The sequence below is a fragment of the Podarcis raffonei genome, chromosome 13 (genome assembly GCF_027172205.1).
Source record: "Podarcis raffonei isolate rPodRaf1 chromosome 13, rPodRaf1.pri, whole genome shotgun sequence".
In the NCBI taxonomy this organism is placed as follows: domain Eukaryota; kingdom Metazoa; phylum Chordata; class Lepidosauria; order Squamata; family Lacertidae; genus Podarcis; species Podarcis raffonei.
This window is the reverse complement of record NC_070614.1, coordinates 13,797,761-13,823,489: the sequence shown is the minus strand read 5'-3', so window position 1 is coordinate 13,823,489 and position 25,729 is coordinate 13,797,761. Positions and strand designations below refer to the sequence as shown.

Genomic DNA, 25,729 nt, shown 5'->3' with positions numbered 1-25,729 from the left:
ACAGGGCTATTAGCAGTCCCCTTGTGCATGTCTGGACCTGGAAGTCTTTCTCTCTCTCTCTCTTCCCCCTGCCCCGGTCCTTGATAATGTGTGATTTCTTGAGGAATGGGTAGGGAAAGGCGCTTTGCCTATGCTCAGAGGCACTCTTCTCTGTGTCGTTCACTTTGCACATGCTCCAGCGTTGGGTTCCACCACCAGAAACAGTTCATGGGACTGTGAAAGTCCTGTTTTGAAAAGAATACAACGTTCTGGGAAGACGGAAATGAGTTTTCTGGCTCATGAAGGAATATCGGTTCGTTCGCCTTTTCACACCAATATTTCCCAAATTGCTTGGCACACCTGAGCTCTCTCTGTTTGCCTGTTTGCTCAGAACGTCTGAAGAGCTTAAAGTAGAATTGGTGGGCCTATTTTCCGCCGCCAACCCTCCCCTTTGGATCATCGATGGAGGAGGGATACGGTTTCGATGTGTCGCCCAAGGGCTTAGACTCAGTGGTGCACCAAGCAAGGACACTGCATTTGAAGCTGAGAAACTGATTCAAGATCTCTCGCTGGGATCAGTGCAGGGGCGGTAGAGAGAGAAAGGAAGGAGAAAACACGTTTGAACGGTCCTGTAATGCCAGATCTTGAGTTTGTGATGAAAAGGGCATTTTTTTTAATTATTCAAACCAGTGTTTAGCTTGGTCTCAAGGGAGAGGGTGGCCGCACATAGCTAATGCCACTCTTTATTTAGGGATTGTCACAAAGAGCAGTTACTACATCACTTGTTTCAGTTATCTAGAGCCATCTCCTTTTCATTCATTTCCCCCTGGTAGGGTGAACCATTTCTCTGTGTTTGGGGCTAAGTGGCTGCAGCAGAGATACATTGGAGATGACTCGGGCCTTCCTTTCAGATTTGCGAGTCTCACAAAAATAAAAGAAAGTTAGCTTCTGGGCGTGCGCAATATGTTTCCTACATCAGGTGAAATCCTTCCTTTTGGAAATAAGGGGTGCCAGGGCCGAAGTCGCATCTTTCCACCTTCTTGTCATTCTTACCTCAGGTCGCTAGAGGCTCGTTGAGGTTGTCTGTAGGAAGGGCACTCTGTGCATGGTCAGAGGCACTTGTTTTTTCCTTAACACATTTTAGGGCTGAGCAATGGCACGGGAAATTGGTTCTAAGCCCAGCAAGCCACAGGTCAGATAATGCGCTGCTCCTTATGATGTATATTTAGCAAAAGCAGCTGGAGGTACAATATATGGACCTATTCGCTGTGTGAGTTTATGTAAGGGCATTTGTATACCACGTCAGTTGGCATGGCTTTTTTCAAAGATCCATGGAAACTTTAGTGTGATGAAGTGCTAGGGATGTTGTTGTTATTATTGTTATTGCTGCTGCTGTTATTATTTTATTTATAGAATTTATAAACTGCTTTTTCGCAGAATCAAAGAGTTTGAAGGGACCCTGAGGGTCATCCAGCCCAACCCCCTACGATGCAGGAATCTCCACTCAATAAATCCATGAGAGATGACCATCCAGCCTCTGCTTAAAAACCTCATCAGAGATTTGAAAGCAGTTTCTAACAATAATAGAACAATATAGTGAAACAATTCAGTAGAGCGAAAATGGAAGGCGGTTGACATCAAATTTATAAAAAAAATAGCAAGACAACTTTGAATAATAGCCTAAAACTCCAGAGTAAATGAAACAATTCCTCCAAAAGCCTGAGAGAAAGGTGGGTTTTGACTAGATGATGCATGGCCAACATTTCTGTAAACACCTGTAAAGGTAAAGGGACCCCTGACCATTAGGTCCAGTCGCAGACGACTCTGGGGTTGCGGCGCTAATCTTGCTCTATAGGCCGAGGGAGCCGGCATTTGTCCGCAGACAGCTTCTGGGTCATGTGGCCAGCATGACTAAGCCGCTTCTGGCAAACCAGAGCAGCACACGGAAACACCGTTTACCTTCCCGCCAGAGCAGTACCTATTTATCTACTTGCACTTCGATGTGCTTTCGAACTGCTAGGTGGGCAGGAGCAGGGACCAAGCAACGGGAGCTCACCCTGCCGTGGGGATTCGAACCGCCGACCTTCTGATCGGCAAGTCCTAGGCTCTGTGGTTTAATCCACAGCGCCACCCGCGTCCCTTGTCCACACCTGTAGGGGGAGAGAATCCCAGAATCTGGTATCACCAACCCAACAAGTGATATTTGCTGGTGATGTTGCAGCAAGCAACTCTTCCCAGTCGATGTCAGAGTCCAGGATGGCTAATATGGGGAGAGGCACTTCTGATGGGAGCATCTGCTAAGACCAGGCATAGGCAAACTCCGGCCCTCCAGATGTTTGGGACTACAATTCCCATCATCCCTGACCACTGGTCCTGTTAGCTAGGGATGATGGGGATTTTAGTCCCAAACATCTGGAAGGCCGGAGTCTGTCTACGCCTGTGCTAAGACTCTATTTCTTTAATTAATGCACATACCACTTACTTGAACAAAATCCCTCTAACTGGTTTACAGAACTCTAGCAGCAGTGTTTTCTATTAGCTGTCGTTTCTGGATGGACTTCAAGGCTAGTAGCCCCATGCAGAGAGCATTGCAGTGAATCTGCTAGAGATCTCTAGGCTTCTCACAGAACTGTGGCTTCCAAGTAGCAATTTCCAGTGGGGTTCCTGTGGCTTCCTAAAGGGCAGTTAGGTAAGGGTAAAGGGACCCCTGACCATTAGGTCCAGTCGGGGCCGACTCTGGGGTTGCGGCGCTCATCTCGCTTTACTGGCCGATGGGGCCGGTGTACAGCTTCCGGGTCATGTGGCCAGCATGACTAAGCCGCTTCTGGCGAACCAGAGCAGCACACAGAAACGCCGTTTACCTTCCTGCCGGAGTGGTACCTATTTATCTACTTGCACTTTGACGTGCTTTTGATCCTCTAGGTTGGCAGGAGCAGGGACCGAGCAACGGGAGCTCACCCCTTCACGGGGATTCGAACTGCCGACCTTCTGATCAGCAAGTCCTAGGCTCTGTGGTTTAACCCACAGCGCCACCCACGTCCCAAAGGGCAGTTAATGACCATTAAACTAGTTTAATTTATACATATGTCCAGAGAGTTTGCTTTTACAGTTCAGAAGGTATTGCACTTTTCGGGCTATAACATGGGGCCCTTGACAACAGTAATTTCACAGTTAATCTGTCCAGAACTTCTCCCCTCACCAGCTCTGTGGCCTATAGTTATTGCAACTGCATGACAGAAAGCAAGAGAAGCCTTTTTCCGAATGAAATGTATAGTGTTGTGAGGGGGGGGGGTTGGTGGTGGGGGTGGAAGGTTAGGCTGTATGATGCCTGAGTCCATTCTAATTCCTGGATTCAGCAAGTGTTAATGGGATCTAAAAGAGGATCCCATTGTTGAGTTAGCCATGGCCCCTAAGTATGGGTCCTTAATATAAGGAAGTGGTTCTGTGCCACAAGGGCAAATGGGTGGAGCCCCTTCCTCACCTGGTGGGTAATGAGAAGCTAATAAATAATAATAATAATAATAATAATAATAATAATAATAATAATAATAATAATAATTTTATTATTTATACCACTGGTTGGGTTTCCCCAGCCACTCTGGGCAGCTTCCAACAAAATATTAAAAATACAATAAAACATCAAACATCAAAAACTTTCTTAAACAGGGCTGCCTTCAGATGTCTTCTAAAAGTCAGATACAGTGGAACCTTGGGTTGCAAACGTGATCCGTTCGGGAGGCATGTTCGCAACCCGCAGCGGTGCGTCTGTGCACATTCGGGTCGCAATTTGGTGGTATTCCGCATGCGCGAGCGCCGAAACCCCGAAGTGAGCCGTTCCGGTACTTCTGGGTTCGGTGCGATGTGCAACCCGAAAACATGCAACCTGAAGCGTCTGTAACCCAAGTGGTTTATTTCCTTGAAATCTGATGGGAGGGCGTTCCACAGGGCGGGCACCACTACCGAGAAGGCCCTCTGCCTGGTTCCCTGTAACCTCACTTCTCGCAGGGAAAGAACTGCCAGAAGGTCCTTCGAGCTGGACCTCAGTGTCCGGGCTGAACGATGGGGGGTGGAGACGCTCCTTCAGGTCTAGTGGGCCGAGGCCATTTTGAGCTTTAAAAATCAGCACCAATACTTTGAATTGTACTTGAAAATGTACTGGGAGCCAGTGTAGGTCTTTCAGAACCGGTGTTATGTGGTCTCAGCAGCCACTCCCAGTCACCAGTCTAGCTGCCGCATTCTGGACTAGTTGTAGTTTCCGGGTCACCTTCAAAGTTAGCCCCACGTAGTGCGCATTGCAGTAATCCAAGCGGGAAATAACTAGAGTTTTGTGTGAGCTAGGCCAGAGACAGGCTGAAGGGAAAAGTCAGAGAGGGAGAGCCATGCTTGATTTCTGCTGGAATCCAAGGCAGTGACAGTGGGAGAATCAAAGATCTTCTGGAGTGTAAATGCTGTGAGCCCCTCTGTCGTAGGCTCAGGTTGTAGATATGTGTAAATAAACCCCATATCCTAAGACATCAAGGTCTACTACGCTGTCCCTCATTCAGAGGAAATCGAACATTGCGTAAGCACCTGGAAGCCCCTGAATCTTACAGCGGCTGGAGATTGGGGTGGCTGGGAACGATATTTTAGTCAATGTTACAGGTGCAAGAAATGATTTACCCATCTTTGTGTGTGAAAGGCACCTAATTCACCAGTTAACTTTGGAATAGATAATTGAGGGCCACTGACCACGCAATCTTGAAAACAAGGAAGGGTCTAAAATGAATTCATGTAATATAGGAATGGTGCAATCCTATCCATGTCTACTCAGAAGTAATTCCCATTGAGTTCAGAAGGGCTTGCTCCTGGGTAAGTCTAGGACTGCAGCCTCCTACCGTCAAAATTGCATTTGTAAACAAGATTTTCAGAGTGCTTGTGTGCCCTCTGATGCAGATATCTGCTTTCAAAGAAAAGCACTGTGCTAAGTCTATTACAGGAGTATTATTAACACCTCTGCCCCCTCTCCTCCTTCAAGCCACATTTAAAGCCCCAGTTCTACACCAACCTTAGCATATCTGGGTACAAGGCTGACATGATGCATTGTGGTCCCTTTCTCTTCCCACCACATGGCTTCTATTTGCAAAAATGTGAGAACAACATAGATTAATTTCTGCATCTTCATCACTGTGTCTCGTTTGCTTTCGGGGGCAGCTTTTTACCGGGTTGGCATTCTTGGGAGGAGACTGTACTGGAGTTTCATGATAATGAACTTGGATCAGGCCAAAGGTCCATTGAGTCCAATGTTTCTAACATTAGCAAGATATGTTTCTCTGGAAAACAGGGCCAACCCCTGCACCATTTAGCTGTGTACCTGAAGGAGCATCTCCACCCCCATCATCCAGCCTGGACACTGAGGTCCAGCTCCGAGGGCCTTCTGGTGGTTCCCTCAGTGCGATAAGTGAGGTTACAGGGAACCAGGCAGAGGGCCTTCTTGGTAGTGGCACCTTCCCTGTGGAACTGTTAGAGGGTTTTTTCCCTCTGGTGGCAGATGACAGAAACTATGACACCACGAGACCAATGTAAAACCAAATCAAATAAAGGTTTGATTACAAAACAACAAAGCTTGTGGGTGTTTTTCCCTGCAGGCAAAGTTCAAACTGCAACTTTTCCTCCTTTTATAGTCATGACCAGCTGTCCCCCATTCTGCCCAAAGCTCACAGAAACAGTTCTTAAAGATACAAACATCTTTACTGTTTCTTTGCAGAATGACTCCCAACAGGAACGCCCTCCCAGCAGATGTCAAGGAAATAAACAACTATTTTACTTTTAAAAGACAACTGAAGGTGGCCCTGTTTAGGGAAGCTTTTAATGTCTGATGCTGTATTGTATTTTAATATTCAGTTGGAAGCCGCCAAGAGTGGCTGGGGGAACCCAGCCAGATGGGCAGGGTATAAATAAATTATTATTATTATTATTAGTAGTAGTAGTAGTAGTAGTATTAGCATTAGGGGGGAAGTCCCAGCAAAAAGCTTCCCATCAGTGCCCATGAGAGTTTTTTCTTACTACTAACAGGAGCACACAGTGAGGTGATACTAAAGGGAGGTATTACATGCTGTAATCTTGATAACAATTGTCCTCCCTTACCTAACATTATTAAAATAAAAAAAACAGTGACATAATGTACAGTTAATGTCTTTAAAAAGCAGTCTGTGGCAATTTCTGCACCTTGTATTGATGAATTCCATGTTTTCTGAAGATGTACTTAGTTTTTGGGGGGGCTTGGGGCAACCACCAATATGTTGAATCCTGTTTCATTTTGATTGTTGTTGTTTTTATATATCTTTTGTATACTTCTTAAACATTTTAATATTCTTAGATGCGTTGAGTTCACAAGGTTTTTGGGTTTGTTTGGTTTTTAAAAAGGACAAATATACCGTTTTTTTTAAATGAATGAAATAAATATTGAGAGAAACACAGCCAGCTTTGAAGTCAGCATTTATTCAAATATTGCAGTGTTGTTCTCCAGCCCAGTAACGCGTACAAAGATACATTTGTTTAAGTGCCCATGAAACCTTTTAGTGTGCAAAAATGCATTATATTAGACAAAACTGCTTTGCAAAATGTATGTTTTACACCAAATTAAATGCAAAAAAAATGTGCATTTTAGGAGAAATTCTCACTAAAGTGAGAGTTTTCAAAGGGACTTAAAAAAAAATTGCAAGCTGATGTGGAAATGTGGAGAACTGGGGAGGAAATGAGAAACTGAGAAGACCCAAAATTGACAGAGTCGCCCATCCCTGTTTCTAGCAATGCTCCTTTTGTTTCCCTGACTGTTGATTCAGAAATGGCAAAGCGTTGAGAGGGAGGCCTCACTCAGTGGCTGGTGAGCCACCTGCATGAAGAACCCCTTTGCTTCAGTCTTGGCCGTTCACAAGTTTGAAAAGACGTAAGCGTTAGCTTATTTATTGGGTAGTAGCTCAGACCCTGCCACTCAAAGCCTCTTCCCCGGAGTGTGTTTACAAGGAAAGTACAAATCCAATTAACAATGCAACAAAAGCAATAAAACGCACAGGACAAAACTGACAGCAACAAAATCTAAAACAGCAGATGGCAGAGCAGCATTAAAAATGGGGGACATAAAATTTAAAAATGGCAGAGGAGTTGGAGGCGGCAGGAATGAGCTAGATGGGATCAGTGGTCTGATGCAGTACAAGGCAGCTCCGTATATATATTTTAGCTCTCCTTTTACGCTTTTTAGTTCCTGGTAGGAAGGCAGGGTGGCCAGCTGTCCTGAATTACAGAGGAGAATTTCTCTATTAGAAGGTGTGCTCTGTTTCAAGGGCTGTTTGGCCCAAGTCTGGATTTCGGATAAAAGAGAGAGATCGGCGGCCTTGAACTTGTGCACTAGCACAAGGGCAGCAGATTGAGCCAGTACATAGGGCTGGCCTGCCCATTAGGCGGAGTGAAGTAGCTGCCTCGGGTGGTGCAGTCGGATGGAGTGTCCCACCCCTGCCACCACGGGGGTCTTCCGGTGGCGGCAGCGACAGCTTGGTGCCGGATCTTGCGTAAGTGTCGCAATATCTCGGCAACTGCATAACCCCGGTAAACGAGATTTGATGGGGTGGCAGCAGCGCCTTTCCTTTTTGCCTCAGGCGGCGAAACAGGATGGGCCACCCCTGTGCATGGGTCTAGATGTGGCCTGCCCCATGGGGGGCGACTGCAGTGCTGGCTTCCTGGCGGTGGGGTCATTGCTGCTTACCCAGAGCTGGGAGTGGGCAGCAGCGGGAAGGTCAGTGCGGTGCAGGGACACCAGTGAGCATGGCAGATTAGCTCTGCCAGTATGTCCAGACTTTGCTGATGTCAAAGTGCAAGTAGATAAATAGGTACCGCTCCGGCGGGAAGGTAAACGGTGTTTCCGTGAGCTGCTCTGGTTCGCCAGAAGCAGCTTAGTCATGCTGGCCACATGACCCGGAAGCTGTCTGCGGACAAATGTCGGCTCCCTCGGCCAATAAAGCGAGATGAGCGTCGTAACCCCAGAGTCGGTCACGACTGGACCTAATGGTCAGGGGTCCCTTTACCTTTACGTACCACTTCATCATCATCACTTTTAATTTGTATACCGCCTTTCTATCTTACAATACTCAAGGCGGTTTACAAGCTGAAGAAACAAAAAATGTACAACTTACTGTATTTTTCGCCCTATAGGACACACTTTTCCCCCTCCAAAAATGAAGGGGAAATGTGTGTGCGTCCTATGGGGCGAATGCAGGCTTTCGCTGAAGCCTGGAGAGCGAGAGGCGTTGGTGCGCACCGACCCCTCTCGCTCTCCAGGCTTCACGCAGCTCTCCACAAATCTAATGCAATACAAAAATGTGACAATAAAACTTTAAAATAGGCAATCTATATCAAAAAAGTAACATTCAACAATCATTAGAAAAGTATTAAATAATAATAACATATAAAAGTTAAACAGAAATCCACTCAACTGTTACAATAAAAAATTTCTAAACTAGTTTCTAAACTAAAACAATGGCAAGCCACAGTACATAAAATGATACAATACAAATTGAAAAGCAGAGACCAGAGGGTGAGGCAAGGCAGGTGGAAGGAGACCTTGCCTGATGGAGTCTCTCCCCTCATAGTCACTTCACCCCGGCTCTCACCCTCAGCATAAGCAGTATCTTAAGTCAGGCTTCCTCAACCTCGGCCCTCCAGATGTTTTTGGCCTACAACTCCCATGAACCCTAGCTAGCAGGACCAGTGGTCAGGGATGATGGGAATTGTAGTCTCAAAACATCTGGAGGGCCGAGGTTGAGGAAGCCTGCCTTAGGTCATCTATACCTGTATACCTGAAGGAGTGTCTCCACTCCCATCGTTCAGCCTGGACAATGAGGTCCAGCTCCAAGGGCCTTCTGGCGGTTCCCTCACTGCGAGAAGTGAGGTTAGAGGGAACGAGGCAGAGGGTCTTCTCGGTAGTGGCGCCTGCCCTGTGGAATGCACTCCCATCAGAGGTCAAATAAATAAACAACTATTTGACGTTTAGAAGACATCTGAAGGCAGCCCTGTTTAGGGAAGTTTTTAATGACTGATGTTTTCATGTATTTTCAATCTTTTGTTGGAAGCCGCCCAGAGTGGGGAATGGGGAAGCTCAGCCAGATGGGCGGGTATAAATAATAATTATTATTTATAATTATTATTATTATTATTATTATTATTATTATTATTATTATTATTCCATAGTTTTCCTCACTCTTGTGAGATTTGTTGTATTTCCGGTGAAATTAAAGTCATTACTAAAGTCAAACATATATATTACCATGTAGAAAAGGGGTGTGGGGGAGGCAATGTGTAAGTGGCCACGCTTGTTCTAGCCCTGCATGTTTAAAAACAGCCTCCTGCAGTCTGGATACCTCTAGTTGTTTTGGAATGCAATTCCCGTGAGTCCCAACTTCCTAGGATTATTTGAACTGTCGTCAAAAACTCTCCAAGGCACCAGGTTGGGGGAAGGCTGGTTCAAAACATTTCTATTGCAGTGTCAAGGCTTCAGGAAAGCTATTCCTCCCTCTGTGGGACCCTGATGAGTGCCAGAGTGCATGGAAACTCCGTTTACCTTCCCGCTGCAGCGGTACCTATTTATCTACTTGCACTGGCATGCTTTTGAACTGCTACCTAGGCAGGAGCTGGGACAGAGCAACGGGAGCTCACCCCGTCACGGGGATTTGAACCGCCGACCGTCTGATCAGCAAGCCCAAGAGGCTCAGTGGTTTAGACCATAGCGCCACCCACGTCCCTGCCAATTTTAATATATATTAGCATATGCTAATGTCTGCATATCAAACTGCTGTCAAACTATAGAGAACTGCCTTATCACTATGCAGAGGTGGATTTAGGGTCGTGCAACCATTTCTGGGGGGGGGGGGCACCTTCCCACCTCCTTCCCTAAGCCTAGTACAGTGGTACCTTGGGTTAAGTACTTAATTCGTTCTGGAGGTCTGTTCTTAACTTGAATCTGTTCTTAACCTGAAGCACCACTTTAGCTAATGGGGCCTCCTGCTGCTGCTGCGCTGCTGGAGCATGATTTCTGTTCTCATTCTGAAGCAAAGTTCTTAACCCGAGGTAATATTTCTGGGTTAGCGGAGTCTGTAACCTAAAGCATATGTAACCCGAAGTATCACTGTAATCACTAGGCAGCTAAATGGTTGGTGATTCGTTCTCTACTGACTGTATGTGATCATGTAGGACTTATCCACACAGAATCAGAACAAATGGCAATCGGGTTTTCTGCAGATTGCCATTTGTTCTGATTTAGTGCTAAAGAGTGTTCTTTTTCAGGGGGCGGAGTGAACGGGAAAGGCAAAACCAATCAGATGCGTTCCGAGAAATCATGGGACCAGCAAAAGAAATGCTTACAGTTGTTCCTTGGTTCTCAAACTTAATCCGTTCTGGGAGTCCCTTCGACTACCGAAACCGTTCAAAAACCAAGGCGCAGCCTTTGGTAAAGGCTGTTCTCCAACTGGAGCGCTCGCAGTCCAGTGTTTCCCAGTTGTCAGTGTTTATACTACATTTCCCCCCCGATTTGCCTTGAGAGAGTCTTTGAACCTCTTTTGTTGACCACCAGCATTACGCTTACCATTTTTAATTTTGGAGTAGAGGAGCTTTGGAAGACGATAATCAGGCACCCTCACATCCCTCCATAACACACCCACCAAAATGGCAAGCATTTCACTAGTGGTTGTGTAAATTGACTGCAACCACAACAAAGTGTATGAAACAGGGTGGGTGGGAGGGCATGTATTTCTACTCCAACGTCAAATGCGTCCGTCTACGAATCACCAGAAAGTTCCAGAAAGTTTGTAATATTTTGCATGATTCTTCCAGATGAAGAGTTGAGGTGTGGTCATTGTTGCGCTGATATTTGCTTGGCAGTTATGGGAAATGCAGTGATGAAAGATAGAGCTATAAGAGATCTGTTTTCATCAAGTGCACTACTCCAGTCTTAAGCACACTTACTTGGAAATAAATCTCGTGGATTTCACTAGCTGGGCGTTCCTTCTCAGGCATTCGTAGGAGGACTGTGGCTTTAACTTCCTTCTGCCATGTATACATTTGTGTACAATATACTCTGCAATTTTGGACGCCTCAAGACTGGCAGGATTAGGCTCTGTGCTGTTGCTTTTTAAACCTCTGTTCCGGATGGGCCTTTTAATACGGGCTCTTGTTTCACCTCCCAGGATAAAATTCTCTCCAGCTAGCCGCTAAGTCAGCTTCCTTCAGGGCGTCAGATAATCCCGGAAAGTGGAGGGAGGTCCTTTGTGCAAGTTTCAAATCAGGAAGTTTGAAGGAACAAAGTATGCCATCAAAACCGCAGAAGGAAATGGACTCGGCCAAGTGGCATTGGGTTACAGGGACAATTTTAGGTGTGAGAGAGGTCTGTATTTTCAAGCTACCTTTTAACCCAGGGGTCAGCAAACTTTTTCAGCAGGGGGCCGGTCCACTGTCCCTAAGATTTTGTGGGGGGCCGGACTATATTCGGGGGGGGGGATGAACAAATTCCTATGCCCCACAAATAACCCAGAGATGCATTTTAAATAAAAGGACACATTCTACTCATGTAAAAACACGCTGATTCCCAGACCGTCTGTGGGCCAGATTTAGAAGGCGATTGGGACGGATCTGGCCCCCGGGCCTTAGTTTTCCTACCCATGTTTAACCCAATGTTTAAAATGTGTGGTGCCTGAAGTTCAAGCCCAGCTCAAAGGGATACCTACTGCCCTAGCAATCTTACCGCTTTTCCTAGCTGTGTGGCCCAGTTGTAGTAACACAATCATGAGAAAAATGGCATGTTGTCAGTAGTGTGACTAGCTAGGCATGTCCCAGCACTCTTTGATCTAAGTTTGCTTAGAGCCCTTTAGCATTGCTGAGGCTTTCCCTTCCCACAATTAACTGGAAGTGGAATTAAAATGGTGATTTCACATAGCACTTTATATAGCACTTAGTTGTTCAACAGTGTTGTCGTCAAAGCTAAGATTAGGAAGTTTATCCAGAAGTAAGTATTATTTAAAGGTCCCCATCAATATTAATTAGTAGCTTCCATCTCACCGGTTCTGCCCTTTTGCTTTCTTTCTGTGTGGTGCATCATTGCTGATGAATTATGTCCTAATTAGTCAGTTCCTATCGCCCATAGGGAGGACTAAGGGGAAATTCATTACTACTGCCATACTCCATTGAACACCAAATGGAAGAGGCAACAAGAAGGAAGCTTTTAATTAGAAGGACAGTAGCGTAGAAAAGCTTCAACAGCACGTTGACTATATACACCAGACATGCTATAATTGTATTTCAGCTGGGGGAAACCTGCCGCATATCAAGTTTCAAAAAAAGGCCATGGGGAACACAGGAAACACTGAAATGCAACAGGATGGCAGTAGCATTGTCTAGATTCTCCAGTTTGCTTCCAGGCTACTCTAGGACTCTTTAGCGCTGCCAATACATTGCTCTTTCACAGTCAGCTGGGGTGGGATTATAACAGTGGCCCTGCAAAATTCGTGATTTAGTGCTATGTCCCCCATTCTAGTCTTGCATTGCCTGTCATCACATTAAAGGCAAAAGTCAGGTCACATTATTGACATGAAGCCTCCCAGTGTGATCTGAAGTGTCTTTACTCAGAAATCATTCCAGTGAGACTTCCAGCAGAATGCTAACTAGGTCTACTCAAAAGGAAGCCCTATTGAATTTAGTGGGGCTTGCCCTTGGGTAAGGAGAGTTAGGCTTGCATCCTTAACCCCTAGAGAGTGTGCTTTGTTAATGTCCTGAACTGCCCTGTACTTTCTTGCTTCCTAAACTCAAATGCCACCTGCCCCGTCAGAAATCCTTCACATCTTGATTTCTGTGCTCCCACCCTCCGGTCTTCCTCATTGACAGCCTCCCATGGTGCAGTCTGCACTGTCGGCATCCTTCCCCCTCCCACCTTTCTCTTTCTCCATTTCACATCCCGCCAGGAAAAGCCAGACAGGCTGAGTATTATTTTATTAATAGTAATTAGGAGGGCTTTCCCCTGCCCCCCCCCGCAGAACAACTGTCCTCACAAAGCTGGTTCCATAAAGATAAAATGCTCATCAGTTACAAAAATTGTCATAAAACCATGTACAGCCATAAGAACCAACCAGCATTTGTTGTTGTTTAGTCGTTTAGTCGTGTCCGACTCTTCGTGACTCCATGGACCAGAGCACGCCAGGCACTCCTGTCTTCCACTGCCTCCCGCAGTTTGCTCAAACTCATGCTGGTAGCTTCGAGAACACTGTCCAACCATTTCATCCTCTGTCGTCCCCTTCTCCTTGTGCCCTCCATCTTTCCCAACATCAGGGTCTTTTCCAGGGAGTCTTCTCTTCTCATGAGGTGGCCAAAGTGTTGGAGCCTCAGCTTCAGGATCTGTCCTTCCAGTGAGCACTCAGGGCTGATTTCCTTCAGAATGGAGAGGTTTGATCTTCTTGCAGTCCATGGGACTCTCAAGAGTCTCCTCCAGCACCATAATTCAAAAGCATCAATTCTTCGGCGATCAGCCTTCTTTATGGTCCAGCTCTCACTTCCATACATCACTACTGGGAAAACCATAGCTTTAACTATACTGACCTTTGTCGGCAAGGTGACTCTGCTTTTTAAGATGCTGTCTAGGTTTGTCATTGCTTTTCTCCCAAGAAGCAGGCGTCTTTTAATTTCGTGACTGCTGTCACCATCTGCAGTGATCATGGAGCCCAAGAAAGTAAAATCTCTCACTGCCTCCATTTCATCCCCTTCTATTTGCCAGGAGGTGATGGGACCAGTGGCCATAATCTTCGTTTCTTTGATGTTGAGCTTCAGACCATATTTTGCATAGTATAATTTAAAACCAGTGTTATCTCCTACTTCCCACTGTGTTTCCCCTTCACTATCTATTTGGCAAAAAAATGCTAGCCTTTGGGGAAGTGGGCTTGTTGCTCAAGAGATCTGAAGCAGCTTTAATTGTTTAACTAGAATTTGCTGGTATAGGATTGAATTCTGCCTGAAAATTGCAACAGTTTGAAAGCTCCCTTAAGGGCTTATCCGCACTCATTTTTTGCCCCATGCTTTCTAGGTACAGGTACACATTTTCCTGGTCCGTGTTCTGAGAGCCCCACCTCTTTCCCTAGGAAAACTCAGATCTTTACCATTGAATCAGAGCAAATGGCAATTCGAGTTTTCCATGGATTGGTGTTTGTTCCAGTAGTAAAGAGCGGGGTTTTTTTGCAGGGAAAGCACCAGGGCAAAAAAAGAAAAAGCGCTCGGATCTGTAATAGTTTTGCCTTGTTGTTATAGCAGTTTGCACTGTGTTTAATCTTTCTTTTAAGATTTTATTAAGACTTTTCATAATGCATTACAGTAGAGTAACAAACGAATCTAAAAAACAAGAGGAAAAGAAACAAATATAAAGTCCTCCTTCATGGGTAGATCTTAGCTTGTCCCACCTAGAGACATCAACTAACCATCAACTTCATCAACTATCAACTGCATTTATCTGTATTCCTTTCGGATTTTAAGCATTTTCATGTACAGTGGTGCCTCGCAAGACGAAATTAATTCGTTCCGCAAGTTTTTTCTTCTTGCGAGTTTTTCGTCTTGCGAAGCACGGTTTCCCATAGGAATGCATTGAAAATCAATCAATGCGTTCCTATGGAAACCGCCTTCAGACCAGGTCCGGGGACAGTCTGTCCCCCGACCTCTTCTGAAGGCTGGGGGGGGGGCAAGGGCTTTTCTTCCCACCGCCAGCCTTCAGAAGGCTGTTCTGAAGGCTGGCGGTGGGAAGAAAAGCCCTTCTCCCCACCTCCCACCCCACAAGCTCCGGGGACAGGAGGAATTTCCTCCCGACTGCCAGCATTTTAAAAGCCCCCAGGACAGCGGAGACTTCTCCGCTGTCCCGGGGGCTTTTAAAATGCTGGCGGGCGGCAGCGCAGCGTTCGCTGCCGCCCGCCAGCATTTTCAGATCGCCCCGGGACAGCGGAGAAGTCTCCGCTGTCCCGGGGGCTTTTAAAATGCTGGCGGGCGGCAGCGCAGCGTTCGCTGTCGCCCGCCAGCATTTTCAGATCGCCCTGGGACAGCGGAGAATTCTCCACTGTCCTGGGAAGGCAGGCGGGGGGAGCAAAGACTTTTGCCCCCCGCCGGCCTTCAGAAGAGGTCCAGGACCTCTTCTGAAGGCCGGCGGAGATTTCCCTATGGGCTTTCTTCTTGCGAAGCAAGCCCATAGGGAAATTCGTTTTGCGAAGCACCTCCAAAACGGAAAACTCTTTCGTCTTGCGAGTTTTTCGTTTTGCGAGGCGTTCGTCTTGCGAGGCACCACTGTATGCCGCCCAGAGCTTTGGTTATGGCATTACATAGAAATACATTTAATAGCAATATATAAAATCATCCCCTGTATGGCAATGATATTTGGGGGTGGAGACCTGGGAGCTTTCCCCCCTAGTGATAATTGCTGCTTGAAGGGATGTTGTTGGGATTGTGGCCGGAGAGGGAAGAGTTAACCCTCTTCACGCCATGTATTGCAGTCCCAGTGACCCCAGATTTTAAATGGGCAATCGTGTCATTAAAGAAACATCTGGTTTGGCCCCGAGTGACGCCAGCCACATGCCACAGGAAAGTAGTAATAGCAGCAGCAGTAGTAAATAGTTACAATCATAATAATGAATTTGCAGAGTCTTTCCAGCTGGCCCAGATCAAATATTCATTCCATTATCTGAAATGCCTGAACGTTGATATGATCAAAATCCTATCCCCCCCAATAAAATACTCCAATGATTTTCTTTTCTTTTCTTTTTTTCTAATAATTTCTAATAATTTTGTATTAGTTTCCCCCCACAAAATTTAAAATTGTTCAGCTCACTTTCAATATAATAATTTATTGCATTTTGACTTCCCATTCTTACGTCCGTGATGTTCCTGTTGTAATTCTTTATTTGCTGCAATAACTACCATTCATTTTCTAATATATCTTATATTACAATCATTTATTTATTCTCCTTCCCTTGCCTATAATTCAAATCCTGCTTGCATTTTCATTTGACTATATATATTTTTCTTAAATAGTCCAACAATAATCTCCAGCCACATTTCTGTCTCATTGATCTCTTATTTTTGCTGTAAGCTCCGCCATCTCTGCATAGCCCAGTAACTTTAAAATCCCTTGGTTTTATTTTCTCAGTGTGTGTGGTTGCCGGTTCTTGATCCTGGAATGGGTGTGAGTGTATTATGGGGTATTCGAGGGCCAGAGCTGGATGCTTGCTGTGGTCAGGGCAGTGTCCCAGCTCAGTACGTTTCTGTACTCTCCAAAATACTTCACAGATGATACGAAGGATACTCGGGCAACACCCGAATTCTCATGCCAAAAATTACTGCCTTCCCCTCCCCGGCATTAAACTACAGATCTCCTCTGACGTAGTGCTGCATTTATTTTCTCTGCAATGACCTCCACATATCCCAAAGCCAAGGTGGTGGTTTTGGTTTTAAAAACCAGCAATAATTAGAAAAACAACAACATAACGATCTGCTAATAACCCACGGCTCAGAAAACATAGCTCATCATCTACAGCGTGTGAAATGGCAGGCTCTGCTTGCGTAGACTTCAATGAGGAAGGTCATAAGGAATATTTGAAAAAAATATGTTAATATTTAAACCTTAGAATAGCTTTGGAAGTGGATATAGGCTGTAGGGTTAAAAGTAGAAGATAGGGTATTTTAAAATAGTATTATTTGTAAGCGATAAAATGTGAAGTTATTTTAAGTGTGATTTTAAAAAAAGAGATGGTTAGAAATTATGATATATGTAAACTGCTAAAGATGAAGTAAAATGAAAATCGGATAGGTGGGGAAGCCCACTTAACAATGTTTAGAAAAATAAGGATATGACAAGAATTTGTTCATTTTGTTTGTCTTTTCTGTTTGTGTTTTTTATTTGTGTTATAAAATGAATATTTTTTTTGGAAATACATAAATGAGGAAGGGCTGACTGCTAGAATGGGGGCAGAGGCCTACATAGGGGTCCAGTGCGGTCGACAAGTGGCAGCAAAGCGGCTGGCCTGGAATCTGCACCTGGCATCGCAGGACAACTGCCAGGCTCCAGTGCCCCAGCAGGCTGAGTGCCCAAAGCCCTCCACATGGGGCAGCTGGACCTGAGTGCTTCCATTTTAATCGCCTCAGTGCCCTGGAGCATTGTGGGAGCTTAAAATGTCGTTTTCCAGCTGCCTCGGAGCAGCCCTGATGACAGTGAGCCGCAGCCCTGTTTCCATCTTACATGCGTCTTCTTCCTCCTGCCTCTTCCTCTTCTTCCTTGGGAGGAATGGCCTGAGTCATCTTGTTGCTGAAACCTGATGCTTTCTCTGATGGTCCACAGCAGCTGGAGAAACTGCCAAGCACAGGAGGCTGCCCAAAGCATAGCTGTCAACTTACAGATTTGAAAATAAGGGACCAGCAGCCTCAAAAATAAGGGATCAGCAGCCAAAATAAGGGATTTTCAGAGTACAGGTATGTTCGACTTCTGAGCCCGTCCGAGCCAAAAGCAGAAAGCCCAGCCAGCAGCCAAACGAAGCCTCAAGCGGTGGTTCCCACAGCGCAGCAACCCGGCAAATGGGATGCAGCAAGGAAAACCACCGCCACCTCTCCGCTGGGAAGCGCTGAGCAAAGGCGAGTCCCCAGGCAACGCGGCCGATTTGATCGGCACAAAGCATGCAAGCTCCACCCCCCAGTCGTTCTTAGACTCCTTATTGGGTGAGCAACGCAGCCAAGCAACACAATTGGAGCCTCCCTCCTCCCTGGCCGGCAGGGAGGGAGGGAGAGGAGCTGGTTCCTTTGAAACCCGGGAAATTTAAGGGACATCATCAATAAGGGACAGTAGCGGGACACGGTGCTGGGATAAGGGACTTTCCCACCAAATAAGGGACGCTTGACAGCTATGGCCCAAAGGCTACCTGGCTGTATATTGGAGGCAGGGTCCCACTGCCGTAGCAGCATACCTGCCCCAACAACATTTCTCCAATGAAAATAGGGGAGTCCTGTTCCATCATCATCATCATCATCATCATCATCATCATTTTATTATTTACACGCCACCCATCTGACTGGGTTTCCCCAGCCACTCTGGCCAACTTCCATCACACGTAAAAACCACAATAAAACATTAAACATTAATAAAACTTCCCTATACAGGGCTGCCTTCAGGTATTTTCTAAAGTTTGCAGAGTTACTTATCTCCTTGGCTTGGGGGACACATAACTCCATACCTTTCAACATTTATCCGATGGAAATAGGGACGTCCTAAGGAAAAGTGGGACATTCCAGGATTAAATCAGAAACCAAGATGGCTTCTGTAAATCCAGGGCTTTCCCTGGAAAATAGGGACACTTGGAGGGTCTGTGGTTGTCTGAATGCATCCAGTCATTGTATGAATGAGCTTGTAAGGTAAAAGTAAAGGACCCCTGGATGGTTAAGTCCAGTGGAAGGCGAATCTGGGGTTGCGGTGCTCAACGTGCTTTCAGGCTGAGGGAGCCGGCGTTTGTCCACAGACAGCTTTCCGGGTCATGTGGCTAGCATGACTAAACCGCTTCTGGCGCAACGGGACACCGTGACGGAAACCAGAGCGCACAGAAACTCCGTTAACCTTCCTGCCGCAGTGGTACCTATTTATCTACTTGCACTGGCGTGCTTTCGAACTACTAGGTTGGCAGGAGCTGGGACAGAGCAACAGGAGCTCACCGTGTCGTGGGAATTCGAACTGCTGACCATAGCTGTCAACGTTTCCCTTTTTAAAAGGGAAATTCCCTTATTCTGAATAGGAATAGGAATCGCAAGAAAAGGGAAAAGTTGACAGCTATGCCGCCGACCTTCCAATCAGCAAGCCCAAGAGGCTCAGTGGTTTAGACCACAGCGCCACCCGCGTCCCTATGAATGAGTTTGTAGTGGAATACAGTCTGGTGCAAAATGAAAATTTCCCCCTCCTTCTTGTCTTTGCAGCCTCCCCAACATTGCCTCGTGGCAGCAGGCAGAATAGGCCCAGGAGCAGAATGCAAAGATGGCCGCCCCGCCACCATACATCCCTGGTCCAGAGTGCCTGCGCCCATTCACCCGCGAGTCCCTCCAGGAGATAGAGAAACGGATTGCGGAGCGAGAAGCCGAGAAGTTGAAGCCTAAGCATGAGGAGCTTCACGAGGAAGAAAAGGAGGCCAAACCCCGGAGTGACCTGGAGCAAGGGAGAAGTCTCCCAATGATTTATGGGGACCCTCCCCCAGAGCTCATCGGGGTGCCTCTAGAAGACTTGGACCCATTCTACAAAGATCAGAAAGTAAGCAGGAGGAGTTGGGTAGGAATTGGAAAGCAAATAACTCAGCCACAGCTTTGAGGTGGTTGTTGTTTATCATCCAATCAAGCGGTGTATAATATTTTAGGATATACAAATAGATAGATAGATAGATGATAGATAGATAGATAGATAGATAGATAGATAGATAGATAGATAGATAGATAGATATAGATAGATGTGAGCTAGTCCTTTGAAGCTGTCCTGGGTTGCTTGAGGTGTGAAGGTGACTTGGAAATGGCTCAGGGTTAATGCTCGTATACAGGAGCACATCATAAAGCCATGATTTTTAAATTTATTCATCGGTTAATTACTGCCCTTGAAATGTCCATATTGGCTCACCCATCCTGTTACGCAACAGTTTACTAGTGCTAAGGACAACAAAGATGGCACCTTAGGAAATATTCCAAGAAACCAGAAAGTGACTCATGGCTAGAAATCAGAATGTAATCCTTGGATGAAGGGTGGTAAAGATATTTAAATAATAATAATAATAATTTATAAGGTCGGGAAGCCTGGAGTTAAGCAGGCAATTGATCTGAGAAAGAGGCAAGGCAGTCTGAGAACAGGTCAGTATTCACTGTTTACTCAAGTAGTGAAGCTCAACCTAAGGAACCTGGGACTGAGTCGGACACATCTATGTTGTGCTTATCCCACACAGATTTCCCCACCCCTAATTCCTGCCTCACCCTTAATCTTGACAAAAGTCAAGTTCTCTCCCCAGTTCTGCTAAAATTATGAACAATTCTCGCATCTTGTATGCATTATTGTACCTGCAAGATTATAAGCATGCTATGTGCAAGTACGCTCCAGGTTTCGTAAAACAAACACCACATAAACAATTCACATCACTATTAAAATAAATATGCTTTTGCAGTGGACGCTCGGGTTGCGAATGTGATCTGTGCGGGATGCACGTTCGCGGCGCGCCTGCGCATGCGCGGGTTGCAATTCGGTGCTTATGCGCAAAGCGCGATTTAGTGCTTCTGTGCATGTGCGACCGCCGAAACCCGGAAGTAACCCATTACGGTACTTCCGGGTTTCAGCAGTCCGTAACCCAAAAAAACGCAACCTGAAGTGTCTGTAACCTGAGGTATGACTGTATAACATTTCGCTGCAGAAATACAGTATGGCACATAACATATTTTGTTATGTGTCCAGCTGGCATTAATCTCATAGACGCTTCCAAACGCCACATTATGCTCTGGAAGCTGCGAGTCCTCATTTGGGTTCCAACGGAACACAAGTTTGCAGGCTAAGTCGTTGTTTTGGAAGAGAACTTGCCATGACTTGAGGTTAATAGCAATGTCTGTTTCTCCCTTCCTCAGACATACATCCTCCTCAACAAAGGAAAGTGCATTTTCCGGTTCAGTGCCACTCCTGCTCTCTATATGTTGGATCCTTTCAATATTGTCCGGAGAGGTGCCATCCAAGTGCTTATACATTCATATCCTTTGCACTCTCTGAAAACACGTATGGCATGGTTTCACTTGGGAGGAAGCTGTGGGGTTTTGCTGATGCCATAGTCAGACGGGGGCAGCAGAGGCCAGCTGAGTATTTCGCACAAGTGGGAGGGCATTCCACAGGGTGGGCACCACCACCGAGAAGGCCTGGTTCCCTGTAACTTGGCTTCTCGCAGCGAGGGAACCGCCAGAAGGCCCTCGGAGCTGGACCTCAGTGTCTGGGCTAAATGCTGGGGGGTGGAGACAACCCAACAGGGCTGTTGTTCCCTTGTCTTTACCAAACAGGTTTGTCTTGGGAATTTCAGCAGAGGCCTGATGCATTTCCTTGACCTCATTTCAAATTATTCAGCATGTTTATCATGATCACCATCTTAGCCAACTGTGTCTTCATGACCATGAGTGACCCGCCAGTGTGGGCCAAGGATGTGGAGTAAGTGTTATTTTTCTTTCTTTCTTTCTCTTTCCCCCCTTTTCTCTTACCAGTTTTCTGCCTGGTCACTATAGGCTGGGCTGTGGGAGAGGGGAAATGGAACCAGATGAGCAGCTTACAGGCATTCTTAATCCAAAAGCGAAGCTGGGGTGCCCAGATGAGGAACCTTGTGTGATCAGAAAACTTGCAGTAACTATAATGCTTCAAAAATATCAGGCAGGTGACACAAACTCCCTGAGAAGCAGTATTATTGTAACCCGGCTGATATGAGGAGGAGATTAAAAGGCAGGTTGTGGGGTTATTTCACTGCTTAAAGCCATGCAAATTATTTTGGCTTTGTGGTATCTGTGAATATAACCAGTGAGTGAATACACCCATCTCTTCCACCTTTTATTTTCAACTCTCCCTGCATAGGTTCATTAACCCGAATCCTTCCCTTTAGCAATTGATCCTACAGCCTGAGTGTCAAAGGTCCTTAGGTTCATTTTCTTGAGTACACCCAGTTTTAAAAGAGTCCCAGATTCTAAGAAAGATCTCTGGCTCTAGGGTGAATATGAATTTAGGAAGTACGATTCCAGCAAATTCTACCTTCTAACTTAAAATTTGCTTACAAAAGGTACTGTCGATTCCGGCATATTAGGCGACTGGGCGTATAAGACGACCCCCCAACTTTTTCTGTTCAATTTTAGAGTTTTAGAGATAGAGTTTGAGCGCCTCCAGGGGCAGAGCACACACCCCTCCGCTGCCTCTGCTGTCGCAGCAGCAGCAGCAGCCCGAGGCGAGGCATTGGGCGGGCAGGCGAGCGCAGCGCTCGGAAGGACTTTCCGCACCCCCTTCTGTGGGGAGGGAGGAGGAGCAACGGCAGAAGGGGCACCTCTGCTCACCAGCTCTCTCTCCTCCTTCCCAATGCGTATACCCGGCGTATAAGACGACCCCCGACTTTTTGGGTGATTTTCCAGGGATAAAAAGTCGTCTTGTACGCCGGAACGTACGGTATCCCTATACCTATATTGTTTACAACATGCCCTATTTTTATGCTATTGGATCGAGAGGCTTTTTAGGAAAACAGGATGCAGGATATTTAATCTTGATATGTATTTTTAAAAAATCAGCAATAAACCTTGCATATATATTTTTTGCTATTAATTCTGCTTCCCTTGTCCTCCGTAACGCTTCCCTGTTCACAGATACACTTTTACTGGCATCTACACCTTTGAGTCTATGATCAAGATATTGGCCCGGGGATTCTGCATTGACAACTTTACATTCCTGAGAGATCCATGGAACTGGCTGGATTTCAGTGTCATCGTTATGGCGTATGTTGCATTTAGCAGGAGCAATGTGGTAAACCAGCTGGGGGAAACCAGAGGGTGTCAGCATGTGGGTGTGGGGTGGAAATCCTCATGCATGTACTGTATGGCAATGGCAAGCACTGAGACCGTATTTCCAGTTAGCTACCGTCTCCTGGACATACCCAGAATGCCATAGTTGAAAGTGTCAACAACTTTTGTGCCCGCACTTTTGCTTTTTGAAGCATGGCAACCCTAAGGACGCAGGTGGCACTGTGAGTTGAACCACAGAGCCTAGGGCTTGCCGATCAGAAGGTCGGAGGTTCGAATCCCCGCGATGGGGTGAGCTCCCGTTTCTCGGTCCCAGCTCCTGCCAACCTAGCAGTTCGAAAGCACGTCAAAGTGCAAGTAGATAAATAGGTACCGCTCCGGCGGGAAGGTAAACGGTGTTTCCGTGCGCTGCTCTGGTTCGCCAGAAGCGGCTTAGTCATGCTGGCCACATGACCTGGAAGCTGTACACCGGCTCCCTCAGCCAGTAAAGCGAGATGAGCGCCGCAACCCCAGAGTGGGTCACGACTGGACCTAATGGTCAGGGGTCCCTTTACCTTTACTAACCCTATTTCAATGACTTTTGAAACTGCCCAACCCCTTAGCCAAAGACCACCTGAAAAGCATCATACAAGTGAACACAGAAAGAGGCGGTCTACAACAGAAATTTGAGAGTGTGGTTTGTCTCCTGTCTGACAAAATGCTTTATAATGGTCACTGATTGCATTACCTGGCCAGTGTGACCATCCTTTTGATGGGACGCGGGTGGTGCTGTGGCCTAAGCCACTGAGCCTCTTGGGCTTGCTGATCCCTGCTATGGGGTGAGCTTCCATTGCTCTGTCCCAGCTTCTGCCAACCTAGCAGTTCGAAAGCATGCCAGTGCAAGGAGATAAATAGGTACCGCTGTGGCAGAAAAGTAAACTGCGTTTCTGTGCGCTCCAGTTTCCGTCACGGTGTTCCATTGTGCCAGAAGCGGTTTAGCCATGCTGGCCACAGGACCCGGAAAGCTGTCTGTGGACAAACGCCGGCTCCCTCAGCCTGAAAGCGAGATGAGTGCTGCAACCTCATAGTCACCTTTGACTGGACTTAACCGTCCAGGGGTCCTTTACCTTTTGAAATGGTAAATACCTTAGTTCTTGAATCCAGGTCACAGGCATTCCCTATTCATACACAAAATATGCCCTTAAAACAGAATTTGTAGCATTTGTAAGTGAAAAGAACTACTGGGAAAGGTTTGTCCAAGATATTTCCATTTGCAGAGGAAATATTTAGAGTCATTAGAAGTCAAGATGGCTTCAGGATTGCTCTCCTGTACTATTTCAGACATGTAGTTTATATACTTACGTATGTGTGTTTACCTTGTGCAATAATCAACATTTATTTTATATTTGAGACCTAAGAATTCTTATATCACCCTGCTCTAGTTTATTGGCGCCTGATTGCAGTGCTGGAGACACAGAAAGTGTAATGGCATAATAGCGAATGTTTCCTTTACTAAATATTGCCAAGGAGACTTGAGACACACGATTCTGGTGGACTCAAGACCCCCTGACAACTTGCGAGCCTCTGAAATATAAGGAGACTCTATTGCTGTTGTTGTGAACAGCTTGTGTGTTTCCTGCCATTTCCCTATCATGCTTGGTCAACCTGTACAGTTGTAAATAAAAACGTTCTTACAGAGATACCAGTGTTTTCCACACCATAGGAAACTTAACTCTGTACAGTAAATGTTACCCTGAATGTTCTACCATGTGAGAAGCAAGATTGCAAAGCGATATTTAGCATTCCTCCTCTCCTGAGGAAGAAATGTGCAGAATTTTAAAGCATCCATACACTTTCTGTCAAATTAAATGACTGATCAAACGTTTTGCTTTGCCTTTTCCTATCTTTTCAGCATCCTGACACAAGTCCAAACTGGACATTGTAACAGCAGCTAATTAAACCCAGGCTCTGCCCCAATGAAAGAGGCAAAGGGTCCATTTTTAACAACAAAGGTGCTCAGCTTGCCCTCACTCGCATGCTGACTCTGATCCCACAGTCTTATCTCCTCAGGCACTGTTTCCCTCAGCTGAGCTCTGGTGCCCTTGATGGGTCAAATGCTGTTCGCAGATCCTGGTTTTAACTCGGAGATTTGCTGCCGTCACAACTGACTTCAGAGCTGTGTCTCCTACATAGTTCCATCGCCGGAGGCGTCGTTTCCCTCTCTTTGCCTGTCGATAACCCTTGTTTCTACTTTTACTATCTTGCCTTTCAATGAACAGCTCGCTTGCCCTCTCTTTTCTAGCTACGTCACAGAGTTCGTAGACTTGGGCAACATCTCTGCTCTACGGACATTCCGGGTTCTCCGGGCACTTAAAACCATCACAGTCATTCCAGGTGGGTAATGGGGAGGGTGGCATTGATGGAGGTGAAGATCTTTGTTGTAAACAAAAATTGCCCTTTTCCCTTATGGGGTATCCAAGAGCCCATATAGAGTCCTTACATAGGTTCCCTATTGGTAGGAGAGAATAACAGAGGCCAACCAGAGAATATTGAGAAGCAAAGCAGCTAGTAAGCTTGATCTTTATTGATCTGTTGCAACAGGGTGCTTCCCTCACCCGCAGGAGAGAGGAGGGACCCAGAAAAATGCCGTGCAAGGCCTTTTAAAGACTTTTGAAATTGCCACCCTATAGATCAAGACTACCCCCAGAAACATCATACATACATCACAGAAAAGGTGGTCTAAAACAGAAATTTGAATGTTGTTTTTCTCCTGTCCTTGTTTATTTCCTGTCTGGCAGGTTACTTGATTGGATTGCCTGGGTAGCCTGGCCAGTCCTTTGTAATGATAAATACTTCGTTCCTGGGCCATGTCACAGGCTCACACCCTATTCATATTTTAAATGTGTCCTTAAGACAGGATTTGTGAGGAAAGAGACAATGGGGAGGTTTTCCACTTTGACCTTGCAGAGAAAACGTTTACTCAGTTTAGGAATCAAAATGGTTCCAGGTTGGTCTTCCTGTGCTGATCGATGTATGCGCTTGGTTGGTACACTCATGAACATTTAACATATATCTAAGACCATAAAATTCCTATCACACCTTCAGGCAGATTTCATTTTTCATATGCATCAGAGATGAACTGGCTTCCAGTGGGGAGCATTCGTTGGACGCACTTCATTCGGGCCCCCAACTTGTATGGGTCTGG

General features: G+C 46.0%; 1 protein-coding gene across 1 annotated transcript in view; it reads left to right on the top strand.

Annotated features, from left to right (window-relative positions):
• SCN4A (sodium voltage-gated channel alpha subunit 4) overlaps nucleotides 1-25,729 on the top strand; it is a 158,506-nt gene that overhangs the window by 777 nt on the left and 132,000 nt on the right. Inside the window, exons 2-6 of the mRNA XM_053362896.1 lie at nucleotides 18,970-19,297; nucleotides 20,641-20,761; nucleotides 21,118-21,205; nucleotides 22,393-22,521; nucleotides 24,827-24,918. Coding sequence (XP_053218871.1) covers nucleotides 19,028-19,297; nucleotides 20,641-20,761; nucleotides 21,118-21,205; nucleotides 22,393-22,521; nucleotides 24,827-24,918 — 700 coding nt within the window. The 5' untranslated portion in view covers nucleotides 18,970-19,027. The remainder of the gene's footprint in view (nucleotides 1-18,969; nucleotides 19,298-20,640; nucleotides 20,762-21,117; nucleotides 21,206-22,392; nucleotides 22,522-24,826; nucleotides 24,919-25,729) is intronic.